General features: G+C 39.8%; 1 protein-coding gene across 2 annotated transcripts in view; it reads left to right on the forward strand.

The window, feature by feature from the left end:
• DGKB (diacylglycerol kinase beta) overlaps window positions 1-23,086 on the forward strand; it is a 452,380-nt gene that overhangs the window by 164,204 nt on the left and 265,090 nt on the right. For both annotated transcript variants that reach the window (XM_073333808.2, XM_073333809.2), the window contains exons 16-18: window positions 3,480-3,554; window positions 13,841-13,926; window positions 16,915-17,004. In XM_073333808.2, the coding sequence (XP_073189909.1) occupies window positions 3,480-3,554; window positions 13,841-13,926; window positions 16,915-17,004 (251 nt within the window). The remainder of the gene's footprint in view (window positions 1-3,479; window positions 3,555-13,840; window positions 13,927-16,914; window positions 17,005-23,086) is intronic.

The raw sequence follows: 23,086 nt of genomic DNA on the forward strand, positions 1-23,086 counted from the left end.
CTCATAATGATATTAAGAGAGCCTTCACATACTAAACCAAATCATAACATGTGATTTAAAAAAATACTGTGGCTACCCCAACCAAGATCCCAGCTATGACTGCTATGGGTTCATAAACTCTCATTTGGCATTGCAGCTGTTTCTGCGCCATGTCTCAAAAATATGCCTTTTGAATTCAGACTGTCCTAGCAGGAAATGTTGCTCCTTTTACCCTTTTTTAAGGAAAGGTACATCTCACTATGCAGTAGGCTCTACTCCTTTCTCCATGTCAGTATGGATGTTTTAAAGCTAAATTCACCTAATATGAATGCCCGTAATGGACCACTCTTACGACCGACTTCTCCTCCCAGTCTAGCCACCTTTCCTTTAGAGATGATTTTTAGCCTCCCAGTATATCGTCTGTCTTCTTTTAAAGGCTTGATTTTCATCCCAAGAAAATCAGCCCAACCCATCGTAGCAGTCCGCCCAATGAGCTAGGTGCAGTAGTGCTACCTGCCACTCTGCCTCGTGATTCTGTCTGCGGTCCTCCATCCCCCAAACCCAGTCACAAGGCAGGGTGCATTAATTATCCTCCTCTACATGAAAAAGCAACATGTCAGAATAATTGCTGTTTGCTACTGTACATTTCAAACTGGGGCAGAGAAATTATTTAACTGTCCATTTCCCAATCTTGAGCATATCACTCACATTGTTTCAGACAGTTACAGTTTAGCATAAAGGGAAACATTTACAGGCAATTTCTTCCTTCTTCTTAGTAAACGTATGAACTGAAATGAATCATTCCCGAGTTCTGGCTTTTGCACAAAGAGTAAATCTTAGCGTTACAATAGTAGAAAGCAGGATGTGTGGGCTCACCATGACTCATCACTGAATGATTCTGATAGTGCTGACTTGAACATATCTACTGGCTGGAATAGGATATGTTCAAGTAAGAGGGCAGTGATAAGAATATTTGCTAGTCTCTACATTATAATGTGATCGGGTGAAGATTATTAGTGTGGTGAAAATATTGAGTAAGAATGTCACTTGACTCACTGTAAACTGTGCCCAGGTAGTAGTTAAAATCAGCACTATCAGACTCATTCACTTCAGACTGATGAGTTATGACCCACCCCAAATAGCTAATGGATGAACATTTAAGGCAGTCACCTGTGATGTGCCCTAACCACCAGGCTAAAGTGTCAGAGTCTCCTAGTCTGTGGCCTAATGAATATTTAATTATTTGCACAAAGTAGAGCAGGTCTGACAGCAGAAATTGAAAGAGAGATTGACTGTTTTGTCCTAACTGGACTACTGGCTATTCTGGGTTGGTGCTCTCTTAAGAGAGATTATGTCCGTCAAAGAGGGCTGGCACATATGTACACCAGCCGGCAAATTGGAAGTGCAATCTTTTGCCTTCTCATGAATAAGATACTGCACTCTTTATAGCTAAATGTTTGTGAAAAGACAGACAGCATTTTAAAATCCACCTGTCACACGTCTGGTTTAGTAATCATCATGATAATTCAGAGTAGTCTGCCCATCTGCAAGATGAAGCCAGTCACACACATTGACTTTCTCTCATGACTGGTACTAGGGCTGTTGTAATATGAGTGAGTGAGAGTGGGTGGGGTGATTTATCAAGGGACTGACAAGCATTGATAAATGATTGGACTTTAAAGAAAATCTTCAGTATGGTCATTTACAGATGACTATATTTTAAGAGGTTTGTTTAAATAAAGCCTTTCCCTCTCCTACCCTGGTAAATTACACATTTATTACCAAAAAAGTACATAGATATTATGTACAGGCAACTTTGGTTTTTTTCTCATTTGAAACCATTTAAACATTGTAAGTTCAAAAGTTCAGTTCAGATGTTATTAGATTCCCATTTTGCTTAGGGGAACATCTGTGGACAAAGGAGCAGAGAGGAAAAATCTAATGGAAAAGTAGGGTGAAAATGGAGCAGAGTGGGAGAAAAAAACAACAACTAAACAGAGATTTTTAAAAAGGAACAGATAAGGAAGAGAGAGATATTACAGTGAAAAAACTAATACAGTATTAAAATGTGTGATGCCAAAATGTCAATTATTCTGAGGAAATATACATTTAAATTACAAGAAGGAGGAAAGGCTTTATGAACTCAAATTAGTATGATAGATCCCAGTCACCGTGTCAGAGGGTCACTCCATGAGGAATTTTCTCATCCATGAGTGAGAAGTGGAAAAGAAGATTTATGACAAGGAAACAATTCTAGTCGTTGTCATTACTAGGAATTATTTAAACAATTCAATACTGTGAAACAAAACGTATCCTAGTTTTAGGAGACATAGCCTTAATTTTTAACAGAAAATTGTTGTTGTTTGTTGTTTGTTTATTTATTTATCATAGTGCCTAAAACCTCTAATCATGCACATGGACCCCACTGTGCTAGGCACTGTACAAACACAGAGCAAAAAGATGGTGCCAGCCCCACAAAGCTTACAATAAAAAAAAGTCTTGCCAACCCTTTTGCAAATTGTTTTCTTTATCCTAATAAATATTTGATGGCTATTTTTGGTTATGGGATATGACAAATCTTTGTATAACTGTATCAATAAGTCCCATTGTGACATTGATATTCGGGGAAAACATTTAATTTTAACTAAGGCTTTTCAAGGCTTTTCATGACTGCCTCATGAATCTCTGCTCCACTCTCCAACTATGCTTGTACTCTCCTCGCACACCCTCTGCTCAGCACTTCCATACTAATTTTGTCTCCTAGTGATGACTCCACACCTTTTTTTCATGATGATTCCTGTTTCTGGATCAGCGTGCCCTATCAGGTGCTCCCCATTTGCATTCCTACATATTTTTAATAAATGGTCAGAACATGAGAGCTCCAATTATTATAAGCCAAAATTCCCATATATATAAAACACTGGGAAAAATAAAAATGATTTTGTAATTTTTGGTGGGTAAAAACACTACTACTTTGCCATCTGATTGCACCCTCAAATCAAATAGATGTCTAAATGCTAGCATTTGCCTCCACAATTAATTTTATTTTAATTAATTTTGTGCCAATAATTAATTGCAGGTATAAAATTGTGCTTCTAAAATTTTGTACCCAAATGCTTTCCCAGGTGCTGTTTTGCCTCATCCTTTTCTTTGTCACCATACCTATCCCACCCACATGCTGGTGATGTCTACTCACCTGTTATTTATTTACTCTGTATTTGAACCTTGTCTCAATGCTATACCTGCAAAACTCTATGCACATATACAGAGCTATATAAATTGTAATAGAAACAATCATATATTTGATTTGCTTTATTGTAATAATGTGAGATTTTATCTTAAATTATTAAATGTATTAAGGTACAATTTATGTTAACCGCTTACGTTATTTTATTCAAATTTCTTCCATTTGTTTTGTTTTTTCAAAAATCCAAAAGCATAATTTATTAATTTAAAAAAAATTACTAAACACTTTTCTCCTAACTTTTTCTCTTTTGCAGAATTTACAGAAAATTTCAGTACCTTTTAAATCCTCGTCAAGTTTACAGTCTTGCTGGAAATGGACCAATGCCAGGGTAAGTCAAAGGCTAATAGCATTACCAGGAACTCATTTAATAAAATACTGCATAATTAAATAAACACCCTGATACACATAGATATAGTATGTTTTTGAATGTGTCAGCAGCACATATTTATGTATTAACTGCAGAAATGACAAAAATTATGTGTGAATGTACACATATAAAAGCATCATATATGTGGTATTGATAGCCCCGAGTGCAGTGTGTCAGATCTGTTCTGTGATTTCCACCCTCACCTGTCGACTGCCTCTAATATACCATATATCTGAGCAGCCTCAATAAGCTACTTGTGGTAGAAATATTTCCTTCTGTCTTCTAACTATGGAATATTTTCCCCAAAAAATGACATTGTCCCTAACACACCTACTCATTCTATAGATCATGGAGCCACCGGGAGCAAAATTGGCAGTTGATGTAATTTAGAACAGCCTAAGGGCGTATCTAGGTTATGCTGGCTGCAGCAATCCCACTGGTTCTCCACTCTACTTCCAGCATGCCCCTTCCCTGCTTCTCCCACTTCCAACAGGCTCCCAGTGGAAGGAGCATAATGGGTAGCATATAACCAACTAGTCTGATTTTAAGTCACTAAGAATGGTATGTTAAAGAGTTTCTGCTATTGCTGCTTAATGAAGGCTGGAGACTCAGGACCTGAATCTCCTTTTATACCCATGTAAATCAGGTGTAAATCCATTAATATCATTGCAGTTTTATATTGATGTAAAATTGGTGAAAGTGAGGGCAAATCAGGCTCAGGTTTTTTACGACTTGGATTTTCAAGGTGTGTTGCATTGTGGTGGCTGTGTCTTCTAAAGGAAAATAGAAACTTAGAATCTGTGGAATGGAAAAAAATATATTGAGAAACCTTGAAACTATGGGATCCATGATATATTTTTTTCTTGCCTATGATATTCTCCTGCATCCGATGCAAAGGCAGGTTTTGGGTTTTTGCTTTTATTGTTTTGAGGACTTTGGGGATTTTTTTGTGTTTCATTAAACTCACCTTGGGCATAGACCAAACATGAATGAATAGATTGGGAAATTATAGCATGCTATGTCAGAGGTTATTGCTAAATCTTACGAGGGCATGACCCTGTACCATTTTATGAACTGTATAATCCTTCAGACCCCATACTTCAGACTGAGTACCAACTTGACAATTTTTAAAGCTACTGAAATAGCTTTCTTCAAATTTAGCTTACTTTGTAAATTTTATTGAGATTTAAAAATCAAAGCAAGTCTGGAACCTCTGTGTACTGACAGTAATTGTAGTTTATATTTTACTTTGTAACATTTTGTCAGATAACTTGTGATGATATAAAGAGAGAATGTGTTTTAAGGCATAAGCACAAGAGGGCAGTATTAGGTGCAGACTCAAAGCCCTAAACTGGGAGTCTCAACTTTCAAACACTCTCTCTCTTTGAACCATAACAGTGGTTTTTAGGTTTTTTTGAATTTCTCTTCTAATTAGGAAACTAACTGTTTTACTTAGTGTTTCTTTGAAGAAATTTCTAATCAATTTTCAAGCAGTTATTGTATTTAATTAATCAAGTTTTTTTTATTTATTGCATAGAAATGAATACTCGTATGTTTCCAGGTATCTCTTGCCAGCCCTTCTTCATTCAGGCACTAGAGTGTGGATTGTGTATAAGTTGTCCCTTTTACAGGAAGTTGGTTCTGTGAAACTCCAGACAGTTGAATAAACCTATTGTCTAACTCATTTACCCATTTTTTGTTTGTCTTCACATAGGCGTTTTATCAAACACAAGCCAGTTATTTGAGATTGTCAGTCAAACCTTTACATTTATTAAATTTCACCATATATTGCATTTCAAGTAAAGGGAAATATGGAGGGGAGTTGAATACCACAACGAGAAATAATCAAGAAGTATGCACTTCCCACCACTATTACTAAATCGAAAAGGGCTATATAAATGCAACATAAATATTTATTTTTAAATTATTTATTCACATTTTTCATGATCACCATAATCCATTTAAATTGTCTCTCTTGAGACTATTTTATTGAGCATTTAATTTCACTTCAGATATGTTTATTGGACTTATGTATTGTTTATATTATTACTGTGCACTTTAGTTGTTTTCTGTTCAGTTAAAGTTAATTGAAAGTTTTCAGTTTATTTTCGAAGGGGATCTTTGTGCTGTTGAGAGCACTGAACAAATATGCAGGGGAACCAGGAGAGTAGGAAAACCCCAGGTTGCAGAACAGGTCTGAAACTGTAGCACTCCATGGAAGCAATTAGAACCCACTGGCTGGGTCCCTCAGCCTCACCTCTATGATGGAATGCCCAGAGCCTTTTCCCCGTGCATATTGCCGCAGAGGGCCCATCCACAGAAACAGGCTGCTGCAGTACCAATTGAGCCTCAGCCCAGACAGAGACAGGGGCAAGGTTGGCCCATTAATGGAATCATATCTGTCATTTTTTTGAAGAGTTTAAATAAATTCTGGACACAGTGGATTCAACTTTCCCCACTAATTCTCTCCTATTCAACAAAGCATTTCAGAAGGAGATTGTACCTTTTAGAACGACAGTTAGTGTGCATATGAAAATGAATCTGCTGAACAGTAACAGGTTGGTAGAGGTCAATGTGTTGAATCTGCTGCTGCTGTCTGTATCCTGACTGGGAAATGGTCAGGTCATCTCGGAGGGAGATATTCTGTAGCAGTTCCGAGAATGGATGGAGATCTGGAGGGACTGAGACAAAGGCAGATGCTCCTGTGTAAGTGATCAGGGGTCTCAAACACAGGTCCCCAAGCAGTCTTCAGCCACCACTCGGCCACTTGCTTGTACCAGCAGAGAGTGTGGGCTAGTGGACCAGAGCTCACCATAGGCACCATCCACCAAGCTCCCCATTGGAGGAGATTTACGGCCTCTTCAGTTGGCTCAGATTCACTATTTAAGTCAGAAAGAGGCGCAGGAAGTTGTCTTAGCAACTAGGCAAATCTCTGGGTGGCTGCTACATTGAATGATGCCTTCTTGCCTGACTCTTGAGCCCTGCCTTGTTCCTGATTCCTGCCTTCCTGTCCTGTTCCTGGTTCCTGCCCTCCAGGCTTGTTTCAGATCCCTGCTTCTGTGCCCCACCCCTGACTATTGACTCTGTCTCCGACCCTTGACTTGACTCTGTCTCTATTTCTGACCTCTGGTTCCTGGCTTCTGACCATGACTGATCTGAGCACTAGAAATGATCACCCCTGCTCTGACTACTAGATCTAACTGCCTGCGTCCCAGACTACAACATCCTGGTGGCTTCTCAGACTGGCTAAGCTATGGTTTTCAGAGCTGCGTGTGGTTGGGTCTATCTCAGTTTAAAATTGAGAGCACTCATGTACATAGTGTAAATAAAAACATGTACATGATGTCATTAAACAAATCTTCCGCATCTGAGTCGGGGATATTAGTTTCTCACCAAAGACCAGCTGCAGGGTCCCAAAATCAACTGCTGCTCAGCAGCAGTGCTCTAAGCACTGGCACCTGAATTAATGGCTTAGAAATTCTTTATTTGGGAGCAGAAAGATACGGGTGCACTAGAAGAACCCTGCAAATGCAGCAGCTGAAGTATAAACACAAGCATAAAAGGTACTGCACAGTTATAGACTGCCACAGTTAACAAATTGACATGAAAATTGCCAGCCTGATACATTGTGCAATTTGTGACGAGCACCTGTGTTTTTAGCCTTGAAAAGAGTTTCCGTGTTTGGTTGTTATATCTCTATAGGAGTCTTCTACTTCTGTCAATAACTGTTATCGTGGATTTAATGATCTTGAAGAATCTGAAATTCAGTCATCATTCACCTTACAGAGAGGCAAATACTAGTTGGATGAATAGGAGTTGAACTGTAGACCCACTGACACTGCGGAGAGGTCACCATTTCTCAAAGGCTTTGGCCATCTGAAAAGACTTCACATTACATTAAGTACTTTATTTGAAATGTCTAATTTATATTATTTTATACCTGATCATGGGAATTATGTCCACAAAAACTGTATATGTGTTAACTGTCTTAAGTACTTAATTTGGTAAAATCTCATTTTTAGGAATTCATACAGAAGTTTGTACCACAAAAAATTTCCCTTCCATCCACTTAAAAAACATCATAAGTCTGCAGCATGAATCCTCACAACTTTCTCTGTAGTGCAGTGGGAAATCTATACAACTTGACCTTTGTGACTTCACAAATGACAGAGCTATTTTGAGAATTACAGTTTTTCCTTGATTATTGAAGTCCATTATCACAATCTGTTCATGCTCATTTTGCTGTTACAAATCCAGGGATCTGTGAAGCCTTTCAGAGAAGTAGATATACACTCTAGAACTGTTTCTTAGAAGGCAAAAGTTGCCAGTAAAGGTGGTGGTACACAGCCTTCAAAACAAAATCGTGAGTCCATGATTTTTCTGAAGGACTCCTTCCTAAAAAAGAGTTATGTTTTACCCAAAGAAAATCTGTAGCCTGCCATGGCCCCCTGCTGCTGTCATAATTAAAACCCTAAGAATATAATACAAGTGGATAAAGACTCAGAATGAATGGTAACAAGTGTAACTTAAATCTTGTCCATACGTGTATATTTTCAACAACGTGTTTGCCCTGTTGTTCAATAAAGTATTAAATGCACAAATATGCAATGGATACCCTGTGTTACCTGAAAACTGAATTGTTTATTTTAAAGTTTTTTTTAACCAAATCATGAGCCACCCTTTCTTGTCTGTCCAGTGTGCCAAAGCTCCCATTCAGGCTTTTTTTAACTAACATCAAAATTACTGTAATCTCCTTTCTGGCTGCACTACTGTAACCTTGTTAGTCTCAAGTCCATTAAAAAAGTTACTGCCAAAATCATTTGACTCATTGCTTCGATTCTGCCACCCTGCTCTCTGAGACCCTTGACTAGTTCCTTTTCACCATCATATCAAATATAAATAGAAACTGAATATCTCCACCTTTAAGGCATTTCACAACTGAGCTGCGCTCTGCCAAGTAGACCCATTACCTTCACATATCATCAATCACCATCTTCACTCCAGTAACTTATTTTTCCAGCCTGCAGTACATTAATCTCCTCCCACAAGCAACTCCATACTTTCTTCCATGTGTTATAAACTTCTCTCCAAAATTTGTAAAGTGATATTTTCCTTTTAATAAATCCTTCCTTAAGACTGATATATGCTGTGATGTGTTCAGAACACTGTCTGTTAATGGCAAAGCAGGTGGTGAGCTACATTGTTTACACACCTAATCTATATGTAACATGTTCATACCAACGTTATCTCAGTTTCCCTCTTTCCACTCATACTCCTTTGTTTCATCCACCTCTTGTGTCTTGTCATTAACTTAGATTGTAGGCTAATTATAATATGTGGTGTCTTTTTACTACATATTTGTACAGTGCCTCTTTACTGTGTGTTTGGACTCAGGCATTAATCAGGTTAAACTAATTTCACTCAAATGGAGGTCATTGATTCTACATCAGAGTTATCCTTTCATGTCCATGTTTGACTGGTGGTATATCACTAATTATCATATACTGGTCTGTACTGGTTTTGTTTTGTTTTGTGTGATAGATTCCTAAATAAATCCATAAATCTGATTTAAGGAAAACGCAGAGTATATTCATGGACTGGTATAGTATCCACATCAGTGGCCAACATTTTCAACTTGGATGCCTTATGTTGGCCACCAAAATACGAATTTAGGTCCTGACCTTAAAATGCATTTTGCATGAGCAGAAGCCTTCATCTGTATGGAATCCTGTGAATTAAGTGGGGCTCCACACAAGTACAAAGATCTCCCTGTACACAATGCACTGAAGGATTGGGGTTATATATTTACAAATATATTATTCAATTAGTTCTCTAATCTGTTGTGTTGAAAACTGTTGCACCCTTAGGTTGCAGACAGTGCTGTCTGAAAATCAGTATTTTTCAACTATTCAGCTGCTTGGCACCCACATACCAGTTAATCTTCTCACATTAAAATATAGTCCTCAGGAGAGAAATATTTTGCCCCTCACTGTAATAAACTGCATGTTTAATTAAAGTGATTTTATTAGAGTGATTTACTGTAATTATCATCTCATGAATAGCGTCTTTTCAGTGTAGACAACATTGTAACTGAGTGTTATAATGAGGATGGAGTGTGTGCTGTCCAGTTACACGGCCAACTCGAGCCAGCTTTGGCAGTCTGGACGGAGAGAAAAGCTGTGTTTAGTTTTCCATTCATAGAACAGAGTCCAGAAAATAAGCAATTTCAGGCATTGATATTCATGTTAGCATCCAATTTTTGTATGGGATGATAAATATAATTAAGAAGTAAATATTTCCACAACCTAATTGCTATGTCTATGGTCTCTGTTCTGCTCTGTGGGTGCTTGGTTTAAGGGGGTTTAATGATGAATTAGATAGATAGAAAAAATACATCAGTTGGGTTAGTCAATTAATCCGAGGATTCTGTGTATAGAGAAGGAGAAGCAAGTAAGTGGCTGAGATCACCTGGAAAGGGGAGAAACCGATGGGGTCATACTTTTGCTTCAATGGAAACCTACTAAAATCTGTCTCCAATTTACTCTGAAGAAGTAGTGCCAAGGGTGAGCTTTCTTCTTCTTCCCCTCTCCACCCTCTCCCATCCATATACTGCATCAAGGTAAAAACGCCAACTGTATTTCTGTATGTGACTGAGATATTAGGTTACATTACTTACAAGTAGCAAAGACATGAAAGAGCTATACAGGTCATCTGAGATATGTGCAGGTAAAATCTGAGTACAGTAGAACCTCATAGTTACGAACATCAGAGATATGAACTGACCAGTCAACCACACACCTCATTTGGAACCGGAAATGCACGATCAGGCAGCAGCAGAGACCAAAAAAAAAGAAAGAAAAAAGAAAAAAGCAAATACAGTACAGTATTGTGTTAAATGTAAACTACTAAAAAATTAAAGGGAAAGTTTTAAAAAAAGATTTGACACGGTAAGTAAACTGTTTCTATGCTGGTTTCATTTAAATTAAAATGGTAAAGGCAGCATTTTTCTTCTGTATAGCAAAGTTTCAAAGCTGTATTAAGTCAATGTTCAGTGATAAACTTTGAAAGAACAACCATAACATTTTGTTCAGAGTTACGAACAACCTGCATTCCTGAGATATTTGTAACTCTGAGGTTCTCCTGTATGTGGCTTATGCTAGACTTTAGAGACTAGTTGTTTTAGAGAATATATTAGAGTTTTCAAACATTTGTTAGTTCAGTACTATTTTATTAGCCCTCCACCTGTAAAGCCAGCCTCCTTATTACCATGAATGTACAGATCTTAGAGTACCTTGCTTGTAAAGGTTTCCGAGTGAAAGTAATATTAGTAATTTAGTTTTAATAATGTTAAAAACAGTTTTTCTATCTATCAGATTTTTGAAATTATCTGGAATTAGAAATTAATGCTGTAGCTGACAGTACACACACAAAACGAATAAAGTGATGACAATAATAATAATAATACAAAGCAAAAAATATGATTAGAAAACAACCCAACTGCAATGAGTATTTAATATTGCTTTCCTTTTCCATACATCTGCCCTGGGAAAAACTGTTTTTAAAACCTGTTCGGAACACCATGGTTTGAGCCAAAAGAGCTGAACCAGTTTTTAAATTGGTTGGAATTTTGTAGACTAGGCCCTTGTATTTCATTCTCTTTTTGGCTCTTTGACCTTTTCTGCACTAGAGAGATATAGCATGCTAATTAACATTTTACTTTAATAGTTGATTGTGACACACCTTGCATTCATACGCACAATTCTTCAGTACCAGGCCAAGTAGACTGTGTGTTATCAGGGTCAGTACTATCTGATCTTACATCATTCCAATCTCAGCAACTTCTCTGCCATTATGGTTGCAGACTGGTGGTAGTCCTCAGCTATTATCCCATACTGCAGTGCTGATCTTGTGAAGTTTCCATGCAGAAAGCGCTACTTCCAGGAGCTGAGCAGGAACTGTGTCATAGGTATTTAAAGGCCATTACATCTGAAATGTTCATTATATAATGAACCACTTCCTCAAGCAGCTCCCAGAAACAGCGGCATGTTCCCGCTCCAGCTCCTATGTGGAGGTGCAGCCAGGCAGCTCTGCGCACTGCCCTGTCCATAGGCGCTGCCCCTGCAGCTCCCATTGTTTGCAGTTCCCAGCCAATGGAAGCTGTGGGGCAGTGCTTGGGAGGGGGCAGCATGTGGAGCCCTCTGGCTGCCCCTATGGATCAGAGCCGGAGTGGGGACATGCCGCTGCTTCTGGGAGCCATGTGGAGTGGGGCAAGACCCTGTTCCCGCTCCCCGGCTAGAGCACCAGAGCAGGGCAAGCCCCGGACCCTGCTTCCTGGCAGGAGCTTGAGGGTCAGATTAAAATGTCTGGAGGACCAGATGTGGCCCCCGGGCTGTAGTTTGCCCACCACTGCTCGATACAATGGTTGTGTAAGTCTGAACATAGAGAATTGAAATGGCTGAAACAATACATACATATGCAATTTTGTTGGAAAACATAGATGCATTATAAATTATTTTATATTTTTATATAACTGTGGCTATTATAGGTAAAGCAATGATAACTGGACAATTTTCTGAGCAAATCAAGGATAATAGATGTGATTCTCATGTACAGTAAGGCTTGTTTTACTGTTCTGACAGTGCACAGTACACTTAAATTAAGTGTAAATTTACTTCCACTTTAAGGCCCCTTTATACTGCCACGGCGGCGTAAAGGGGCCTTTGTATAAATGAGAATCAGGCCCAACATTTCCGTCAAACTGTTTAAAAAATCTGTTTTGTGAATTGGAGGGTATAGGTGCAAGAAATATGCCAATTGACTAGAGAAATCTTGATAGACCATATTTATACCTTCCTTCAAGCTATGTTAGCAAATCCATCCAATTCTTTATTTACAATGATGACTGTTACTGTGTTTGAGTGAAACCATATGGGAACCATATGGGAACTATTATTAACCATTAATGCAGGATTGAAAATTGTATTTGTAGTTAATGGGCTGTATGTATGCTTCATTTATCCAAAGCCAGAAGAAACATTATGGGAAGTTCCTGGGTATAACTGTAAAGGTTCACTGTTTGGAGAAGTTCTGTGTATCGATATAAGATACTTCAGAGTAGACCTGAACATTCATTCAGAATATGACTGGTTTAAAATACTTCTGTAATTTATATGTTCCAGTTATATTTATTTATATTTGTGTGTTTTTGGGGAGGTTACAAGCAAAACTGAAAATTAAACCTGTTCATTAACGTTTGTGATGTGCACAAACACTTTAGCACTGTAGCTTCTTAACATTTGTCCTGCCATGATTTATTTGGAGGACTAAGTGAAGGTTACAGGATCGGGCCCTTAAAAACAAACAAATCTAGGATATTTGAGTCTTCCTGCCTGTTTTCATGTGTAATTGTTCTAAATTATGTATTTGATGACTTATTGAGTATGTGCAAAAAGAAAAGGAGTACTAGTGGCACCTTAGAGACTAACCAATTTATTTGAGCATAAGCTTTCGTGAGCTACAGCTCACTTCATCGGAAGCAACACGGCTGCTACTCTGAAACCTGAGTATGTGCAGGATATTTTTTGATGAGTGAACAAAACATTGTTTGTGTTTCGTACTTTGGCAAAGAATAAGCTATACCACCAGCAAAAATGATGTGATAAACAAAAAGCTGCTACAAGTATGAATCATTGAACGTGGATGTTCTTCGATTGTTAAGCTACAGCTATTTTAAAGTTTTGTTTTGTTTTATTTTGCAGTGGTCTGGGGGTGCACATAGCTATTGCCTAGGAGTCTCAAAGTAGATATAGAAAAGGCATTTTTTAACCACGTGCCTCAGATAAAAATCACTTTTTAAATAGGAGAAATGCAGAATTTTAGACCCATGGATTCCCCATTCTTTCCACAGACAGACTGATTCAAATGTTTCATATTCAGACTTCTTCGATTTGTAAAATACTGCAGTGTTCTAAACTCAAGAATTAATGTGTTCTAATAATCTAATTAGATTTATTGGATAACTTTTTGTTGGATCGTATTTGTTTTCTGCCTCAAAAGAAAAAAATCAGTGTTATGGATACAGTTGATTTTTATTGGGAACTGTTAAACTTCCCAGTTTTTATTATATGAAGCATGTATTTCTTTTATATGACAAATCACAAAGATTAGGCATCATAAAACTGAAAGACTCACAATGTATAACTGCTCATATTTCAATTAAACAAGTACATTTACTTATTATTTTGCAGGTTAAATTTTTTCCGAGATGTTCCTGACTTCCAGGTACTGGCATGTGGTGGAGATGGAACAGTGGGTTGGATTTTGGATTGCATAGGTAATGAGGAGGTTTATTTATACTTGCTCTTGAGCTGTTATGTTTTGGAAATCTCTTTATAAGACTATATATCTTTTTTATCAGCTTGTGGAGCCAACAATTTCAAAACAACATTTCAGTCACTTTAAATGCTGATGGTCAGACTCTTTGAAGTATGAAATCCATTAGCTTTTAAAAGTTATTATAATTGAAAATAATTAAGAACATCTAGAATACCCGGGTCACTAATTCCCATCTGGTATTATTTGGGTATCTACAGATTAGGGGTGGTAGAATTTGTTTAATTTTTGCTTCTGTCTCCTTTCTTCAACCTGAATCGAACGGGAACCATTTTCAAAGTTTATGGCAGTTCCTGCAAGTTCCCTTTGGTCATCCCCTCCTTTCTATTATCATATTCTTGCTTTCTCTCTGTGACCTCCCAAATACCTTTGACAGGGTCTGTTTCATGGTAGAGTAGGTCTCCAGTCTCTGTGTAATGCCTCACTGGCACATGCTTTATTTAAAAGTTTAGATTCCTATTGTCAGTCAAATATTGTACATTTTGGAATGATCGAATGAAGGAGCCCCTGAAATGTGAACTTTGTGAACCACTCAAGGCTTATGGGAGAAAATTGAGACTATTGGCACCAAGTGATTGGTTATTCAACCCTAGGAAGGCTCCAGAGAAAAGAGTTGGAGGTATGTGGTATTGGAGGTCATGAAAAGAGAGTGCGTGTTGATGGGGGAAGGCATAAGGGAGTCAGTTGGAGTTTTGATTAGGCGTTCTGGCTAGTGTGTGCTGTTGGGAGGTGTGGGGTAAGGCAAATGGACCACAGAACGTTTTGAAGATAAGGGCAAAGTAGAGAAGACACCTTTCTAAACGAGATAAAAAGGTTTTGTAAAAACAAAATTGCCTAATAGCCATAAACCATTGTACCTCAATGATAAACATATTGCTGAAAGTGTAAAGTTTCTAAACTCTTCTCCTGTCATTAGATAGTCACGGGGAATGCCTCAGATTTCCATGCAGTTTCCCTTCTATTATAGTGGAATTATCTCAACAAAATATTGTATTTTGGCTAAATATTGGCTTCCACAGCTTTGAGTAGTGCAGTCTTAGTAAGCAGGTTTTGGTTCAATGAAGCTCACAAATGCCAGAAAGAGATTATGATAGCCACAAGCCACAAATAAATATCCTCTTCATTTGGAAATTCTTTCCCCCTCTCGTGCCCCCCCCCATCTCACTGCCCCCAACATAAAAAGGAGAATCATAGTTTGGATCAAAGCAAGAGAAAATCCCAAATCTTTATCTAAGCAGTTTGAGCCTTTTAAACTGAACTTTTATTTTTTTCTAAAAAGCTTAGGGTTTTAAATTCCACTTGTAAATACCAAATCCTCCACAAGCTTTCTGCAAAGATGACAGATAAATTGGTAAAATAACACCGTGTTCCCCTCAGATCTACTGGATGTGTGAACTGGGTGAAAATTACTGTTAGTGTGCACTTCAACCTGTGTAATCAAATAGCTGATTAGAATAATAGAATATCAGGGTTGGAAGGGACCTCAGGAGGTCATCTAGTCCAACCCTCTCTCAAGGCAGGACCAATCCCCAACTAAATCATCCCAGCCAGGGCTTTGTCAAGCCTGACCTTAAAAACCTCTAAGGAAGGAGATTCCACCACCTCCCTAGGTAACGCATTCCAGTACTTCACCACCCTCCTAGTGAAAAAGTTTTTCCTAATATCCAACCTAAACCTCCCTCACTGCAATTTGAGACCATTACTCCTTGTTCTGTCATGTGCTACCATTGAGAACAGTCGAGATCCGTCCCCTTTGGAACCCCCTTTCAGGTAGTTGAAAGCAGCTATCAAATCCCCCCTCATTCTTCTTTTCTGCAGACTAAATAATCCCAGTCCCCTCAGCCTCTCCTCATAAGTCATGTGTTCCAGTTCCCTAATCATTTTTGTTGCCTTCCGCTTTTGTTGCCTTTACGTTATTTTTGTTGCCTTTACCTTGTTCATGCAAATATCAGTTTAGGACTAGGCGTAATGCTAGTAATAATGCTGTTCATTACTACTAAATGTGTTTTGTGCACTGTTATTTGAAATTATTTGTTGTTTTGTGTTGCTGTAGTTGTGTATTTGAAATATGTGTATCTTAAATATTCTTTCTGAGTGAAATTTACTCCATTTCAAAGGGCCACAAAAGCCTGTCCACTCTGTGATAACCCTTTGTTGGGGTGTGGGTGTGAGTGGAGCATGGAACTTTGTTTGGGGTGGGACTGCTGGATCTATGCTTATATCTTATGGACGCAATGAAAGGGGTATGTGTGGAGTCAAAAACTACTTGTGTTCCAGCCTGTAAACTTTCAAAGTACTGGTTTTCATACATAAAGCCCTCAACATTTTAGTCCCAGACTAACTTAGAGGCCTGATTACCCATATCTGACTGAACACATAATCAGTGCTTATCCTGAATATTGGAACTTGATTTCCCAAGCTTCCGGGTGCTGGTTCCAGGGCACTTTGGGTGGTGGAGCCTCGTGGAATTCGCTCCATGTGGAAATACAATTAAACATAAACTTGGCCACTGTAAGAAAAATCTACAAGGCTCAATTCTTTGCACATTCTCAGCTGATTAAATTCTGCTTTTCTAGCTGAGTGGTAAAGCTGAAAGCAACAGGGAGCATGGTGTTCAGTCTTAATGAGATCTTCAGTATCTCTGTTTAAGACAGATACCATATTCATGGGTGCCAAAAATGCCTGTAATAATAATAATAATGTAATTATAGATTGGAATAGTAGTAGTTGTGGAGGGGCTGCACTGCAGCCAATAAAATGCTTGTCTGTGGAGGGTAGAGTTTCCTTTGCAAAGCATGTTTCACTGAACTGTTAAATCAAAATCTAACCTGGTTAGCTTATCCATAATTTTAAGTAGTACATGTACAACTTAATTTTGGCTTATCAGTTTTTTATCGCTTTGATTGTGTATTTTTTTCTTTATTCACAGAGAAGGCAAATTTGCTTAAACATCCTCCAGTTGCTATTTTGCCTCTTGGGACTGGCAATGATTTAGCAAGATGTCTGAGATGGGGAGGAGGTAAACATGAGTTAAAATATATTGCATTATGTTGTTAAAAAAGAAACAGAAGTTTACTGACAAAATCTACTTGCAACATTGATTTCTCTCTTATGATGTGTGAAGACCCATTGTCAATTTTATTTCTTTTGCCTCTTGGAATGAATTTTGAGTGTAAATATGGAGTAAAACTAGATTTTGGTCTCTAAATGGCACATCAAAATTCCTAATGGATAATAAGGTCCATATTCTATTACTTTGCTTGTAACTCCTATTTCTGTCAATCAGAGCTCTATAGACTGAAGGAGAGTACAATATGATCATGAAGGTTTAAAGTAGCCTGGCTTTGTATCACCTTTATTGCATTTATTCACATGATGAGTACCTGGTAAAAGAGTAAACTTAAATGTAGGGAGAGGGTTTACTTCAAATGGCTAATAGTTTATTGTTTTCAATATATTCAGAAACATTAAAGAAAAATGCAAGTGTCAGGCCACACTAAACTAGTAGCTTTGATATGACTAGTCTTTGTTGTTCATTGCCTCTTCTCTCATCCCGGTGAAGATTCAAGACAATCAGCATGTTGGTGCCATCTACCAGAAAGCAAGGAGGCAAAGAATAGTGAAAGCAAGAGTATATGTAAATCTTTTCCTGGAAGCATGGAACCTTCCTTTCAGCTCTTTTAATAACTGCTTTCCATCCATGGCAGGATGAAAAGAGAAGAGCAAGCACAACCTGAAGACGAGGGACAAGAATAGGAAGGTTTCAGAGTAGCAGCCGTGTTAGTCTGTATTCACAAAAAGAAAAGAAAAGGAGTACTTGTGGCACCTTAGAGACTAACAAATTTATTTGAGCATAACCTTTCGTGAGCTACAGCTCACTTCATCGGATGCATTCAGTGGAAAATCCAATGCAGTGAGCTGTAGCTCACGAAAGCTTATGCTCAAATAAATTTGTTAGTCTCTAAGGTGCCACAAGTCCTCCTTTTCTTTTTAGGAATAGAAAGGACTCAGCCAAGACTAGGCACCTGTCTGGTGGCTGTATCCCAGCTGCACAGGCTCACAACATCAGAAAGAATGTTGGAGAGACCCCTTCATGGGATCCAGCTGTGCAAACTTTCTCTCAGCAGGGGACTAATAGCTCTAGCTCAAATTTCTTATTCCCTCTAGACTCAGGGATTTGATCTCAACCTGCTGGTGTCCAGTGGATTTGGTTTGGGATCCAATGCTGATTCCATTTCAACTCTCCCTCAGTCATTTCAGTCTGAATGCTGCCCTGTTTCTGGTGCTCTTTCAGCTTCTGCTGCTCTTTCCTTCTGTTTCCCTCACTCCTCATGCTTAAAATGTAAGTAATTTACAGGGATTATTTTATCTTCCCCCTCTTCTGTATCCTTCATTGGTTCCTGGGTGCAGATCTTTGTAACCCCATTCCAGTGTTGGCAAACTCTTCTGCAATGCAGTGGCTTTTATTCCTGCTCTGTGGAGAGTGCTTCTAGGCACTCTTTGCCTCCTGCAGCTGTCTTTCTCACTTCTGCAAAATTGGTCATAGGTGGAAGGCTATCTTGATTTCTGTTTGGGTTTTCCTCCTCATTACTGGGTGTGCATGACCCCCCCCCAATATTTTCCACTTATGAAAACCTCAGAAAACCATGGCCTCCTCCACAGGAGCAGGAAACAGGACCCCTACTTATGAAATCCAAGGCAAGCTTATCATTCGTGCCCTCTAACAGGTATGTAAGTAGGCAGTGAGTTGTGGGACAATGACTCCCTCAGATCTCATGACCCCTAAACCTAGACTTCATCTGTCAATTTGCTGTCAAAAATAGCTCTCCTTAGCAGGCACCCCTTCAGCACAGCATGCACATTGCTAGCTCCTGCCTGCAGTCCTTTATATAATGGGCGCTGTGAGCACAGCTCCCACGTCTGGTCTTTCTTTGGGATCCTATTTCTGTTTTCTAAAAGAGTAGGCAATAAATGAGTATCTTGATTTTCAGATGTGCTGAGTTTCTGCAGCTTCCAGTGGGCCTGATGCAGCTCAGCTTTGTCTTACAGAGCAAGACAGTTTAGGTTTCACAAGTTTAGCTGCCTCCATCTCCACAGGGGTTGCAGCTCAGATTCACTTTCCCTTCCATCTTACTAATTGCAAGTGCTGGGTCCACAGACTCAAGTCTCTACATTCTTGCCCTCTGACCAGTGAGAGCAGGAATCTAGAACTCTAGGTTCCAGATCCACAGAGGAGTTAGGCACCTAAACCTAAGAGGTAGATGCCTAAACCCGTTTTTTTAGGCACAACTGACATCCACAAAACTCCTGCTTGGCTGCCACCTAACTGTGTAGGTGCCTAAACTCACTCAACGGCTACGTTTTTGCAGTAAAAGTTCCCTGGCACCTATGTTCCTGCCTCTAGGCATGCACACTGCTGCCTCATTCTAGGAGTCTGGATGCCTGTCTCCTGCCTAAGTCCCAGAGTGATCATAGAATATCGGGGTTGGAAGGGACCCTAGAAGGTCATCTAGTCCAACCCCCTGCTCGAAGCAGGACCAATTCCCAGTTAAATCATCCCAGCCAGGGCTTTGTCAAGCCTGACCTTAAAAACCTCTAAGGAAGGAGATTCTACCACCTCCCTAGGTAACGCATTCCAGTGTTTCACCACCCTCTTAGTGAAAAAGTTTTTCCTAATATCCAATCTAAACCTCCCCCACTGCAACTTGAGACCATTACTCCTCATTCTGTCATCTGCTACCATTGAGAACAGTCTAGAGCCATCCTCTTTGGAACCCCCTTTCAGGTAGTTGAAAGCAGCTATCAAATCCCCCCTCATTCTTCTCTTCTGCAGGCTAAACAATCCCAGCTCCCTCAGCCTCTCCTCATAAGTCATGTGTTCTAGACCCCTAATCATTTTTGTTGCCCTTCACTGGACTCTCTCCAATTTATCCACATCCTTCTTGTAGTGTGGGGCCCAAAACTGGACACAGTACTCCAGATGAGGCCTCACCAATGTCGAATAGAGGGGAACGATCACGTCCCTCGATCTGCTCGCTATGCCCCTACTTATACATCCCAAAATGCCATTGGCCTTCTTGGCAACAAGGGCACACTGCTGACTCATATCCAGCTTCTCGTCCACTGTCACCCCTAGGTCCTTTTCCGCAGAACTGCTGCCTAGCCATTCGGTCCCTAGTCTGTAGCAGTGCATGGGATTCTTCCGTCCTAAGTGCAGGACCCTGCACTTATCCTTATTGAACCTCATCAGATTTCTTTTGGCCCAATCCTCCAATTTGTCTAGGTCCTTCTGTATCCTATCCCTCCCCTCCAGCGTATCTACCACTCCTCCCAGTTTAGTATCATCTGCAAATTTGCTGAGAGTGCAATCCACACCATCCTCCAGATCATTTATGAAGATATTGAACAAAACCGGCCCCAGGACCGACCCTTGGGGCACTCCACTTGATACCGGCTGCCAACTAGACATGGAGCCATTGATCACTACCCGTTGAGCCCGACAATCTAGCCAGCTTTCTACCCACCTTATAGTGCATTCATCCAGCCCATACTTCCTTAACTTGCTGACAAGAATACTGTGGGAGACCGTGTCAAAAGCTTTGCTAAAGTCAAGAAACAATACATCCACTGCTTTCCCTTCATCCACAGAACCAGTAATCTCCAGTAAGAAGTGAGCTGTAGCTCACGAAAGCTTATGCTCTAATAAATTGGTTAGTCTCTAAGGTGCCACAAGTCCTCCTTTTCTTTTTGCGAATACAGACTAACACGGCTGTTACTCTGAAACCAGTAATTGATCAGTAATTGATCCACAAACCAAGGAAAGACAGGTGCTCCTCTGCCTAACTTGCATGCAGCGCCTGATACAGTATGTATGCTTACGTAGAGGCCACCTAATTCCACAAAACACAGCTGGGCGGGGACTTCCCTAATAATCTTTAGCCCAGTGGTTAGGGAACTTCACCTAGCATGTAGGAGACCCCCAGTCCTTCCTCTGCCTGATGAAGAGAAGGGATTTAAACATGGGTCTCACACTTCTCAGGTGAGTTCCCGAAGCACTGGGCTATAGCACATTCTGATGTGGGTCTCCCTCAATCTCTCCCATTGACATTGTTCCATTTTAATTAAATAATTGAACAATTAAATATTAATTGGGCCAGAGAGAGAGTGAGATTGACCCTATAGCCTACTGGTCAGAGCATTTACCTAAGAGGTGGGAGATCCCTGTTCAAATCCCTTTGTATTAGGGAAAGGGGGGACATAAACTGGGGTCTCCCAATCCCAATCTAACCACAGACTAAAGGTTATAAAGGAGATCCTCCTCCCTTCCCTTTCTTCTCTCACCTGTTTTATGTGGAGTTAGGTGTCCTCTGAGCGTGCATACCAGGTCAGGACCTGCATGCAAGTTGGACAGAGGAACACTTATCTTCCTGTAGTTTGTGGATTGCTAGCAGAGATAGGCACCTCCCTGCAGCCAGGAGATGGGTGCCTATCTCTGAGAGAGGGAGGCGGGGCTTAGGACACACTCCTCTCATCAGCATCTCAAATTGGCTAGCTTGGGCAGCTCCCCGCCTAGTGTGCTGGTAGTTCAAAGGTGCCCTTCTCTCCTCATTGATTCTACATGGAGCTTACAAGCCTGACTCTGTCTTTGTGGATGACAGTGTTCTTCCTGTGATGCTCCAGACACTGAACGTCGCAACGCCTAAGTCCTGGATCTAGGTTTCTCCATCCTCTTTTCCTTTGTTTAATAGGAATTTCTGTTGGTCTCTGATACTGGGGGGGGAGGCTCATCTTCCTAATCCTTCTCTCCTTAGAGGCTGTTTTCCCTCCTGTTTTTTCTGTTGTAGCTCAGGCAGGTTGTATTGTCTGTTGGTTCATTTGGAACTGCTGTTCTCTTGTCAGTCACTGGGTGAAATTCATTTTAGTTCTTCTACTCCACGGTGACAGGTTGCCCTTCAACTGTGTGTGTGTGTGTGTTTCTTTGCTGTGGTATCTCTCCCCATCAGAAGGCTCTCTGGGGAAATCTCAATAGCTTGCATGCTACAATGCTCCCTTTTGAGTTACAATGTCTGTTGAGTATCCAGACATTTCAGGGACTTTTTAGCTTCCTCTCTGGTGCCTTTTCAGTGCATGATAACTGTCCACTTCCCAAGCCTTAGACAGAACAATCTGGTAGGTCAGGCTTATCTTCTCCCTAATTCCTGCTTAGACAGTCCCTCTTGATGGAAGATATTTTTAAATCATTTGCCTTTGCTAATGGAAAGAGGTAAAAATAACTATGACATTGTTTAAAAATATTGATGAACATTTCATCCCCAAAATGGATTTGATACATGAATCAGCATGTTTTTACCAAGTGTGCAAAGGTCTGGAGAAGGAATGGAAGCCTTGATAAATGGTCCTATATAAGTAAGCAGAACATCATTAAGGTATCAGTAGGGAAGAATACCAGAGAAACTGTCTAGAAGGTGCAATTTTAAATAAAAAAAGTTTTATTAGACTTCTCAAAAACCTTACCCAGCCCCCTTCAGCGAAACATTTTGCTACAAACTTAGAGACAGTATGCATATCTCATGCTGCTGTGTCTCAGGAATGGAATACCACATTTCAGACATTTTGTTCTCTCAGCTTCTATGACCATTCTTACTGATAGCCAAAACTTCCTCTATAGATTTTTTGAGGTCTCTGTATTATCCCTTAGATTTGCTGCTCTTGTTGATTTTCTACAGAGGTTGGACTTACCTCTCCTCTTAGATTCTTTACTTGTAGATCTCAGACCTAACCGTCATTTTTTCCAGATCAGCATTGAGTATATGGGGGGGGGGGAGGGGAAGAGAGCGAGAACTGCTTTTATCTGTGATGCAGTGAGAGCTATGGCAAAGCTCTTAGTAGGTCAATGTCTTGTTCTATACTATTTTGCATTGTATAGCACCTTCTCTCTTTGCATCTTAGAGAACTTTTTTTCAAATATTAATGAGTCAGTTCTCACACATCACCCAGAGGTAGATTATTGTGTCCCTGTTTTGTCAATGGTGAGCATGAGGCGTGGATGTGTGGGGTAACTTGCCCATTGTCTCATGGGAGGTATGTTGCAGTGCTGCTTG

The sequence above is a fragment of the Lepidochelys kempii genome, chromosome 2 (genome assembly GCF_965140285.1).
Source record: "Lepidochelys kempii isolate rLepKem1 chromosome 2, rLepKem1.hap1, whole genome shotgun sequence".
Classification (NCBI taxonomy): domain Eukaryota; kingdom Metazoa; phylum Chordata; order Testudines; family Cheloniidae; genus Lepidochelys; species Lepidochelys kempii.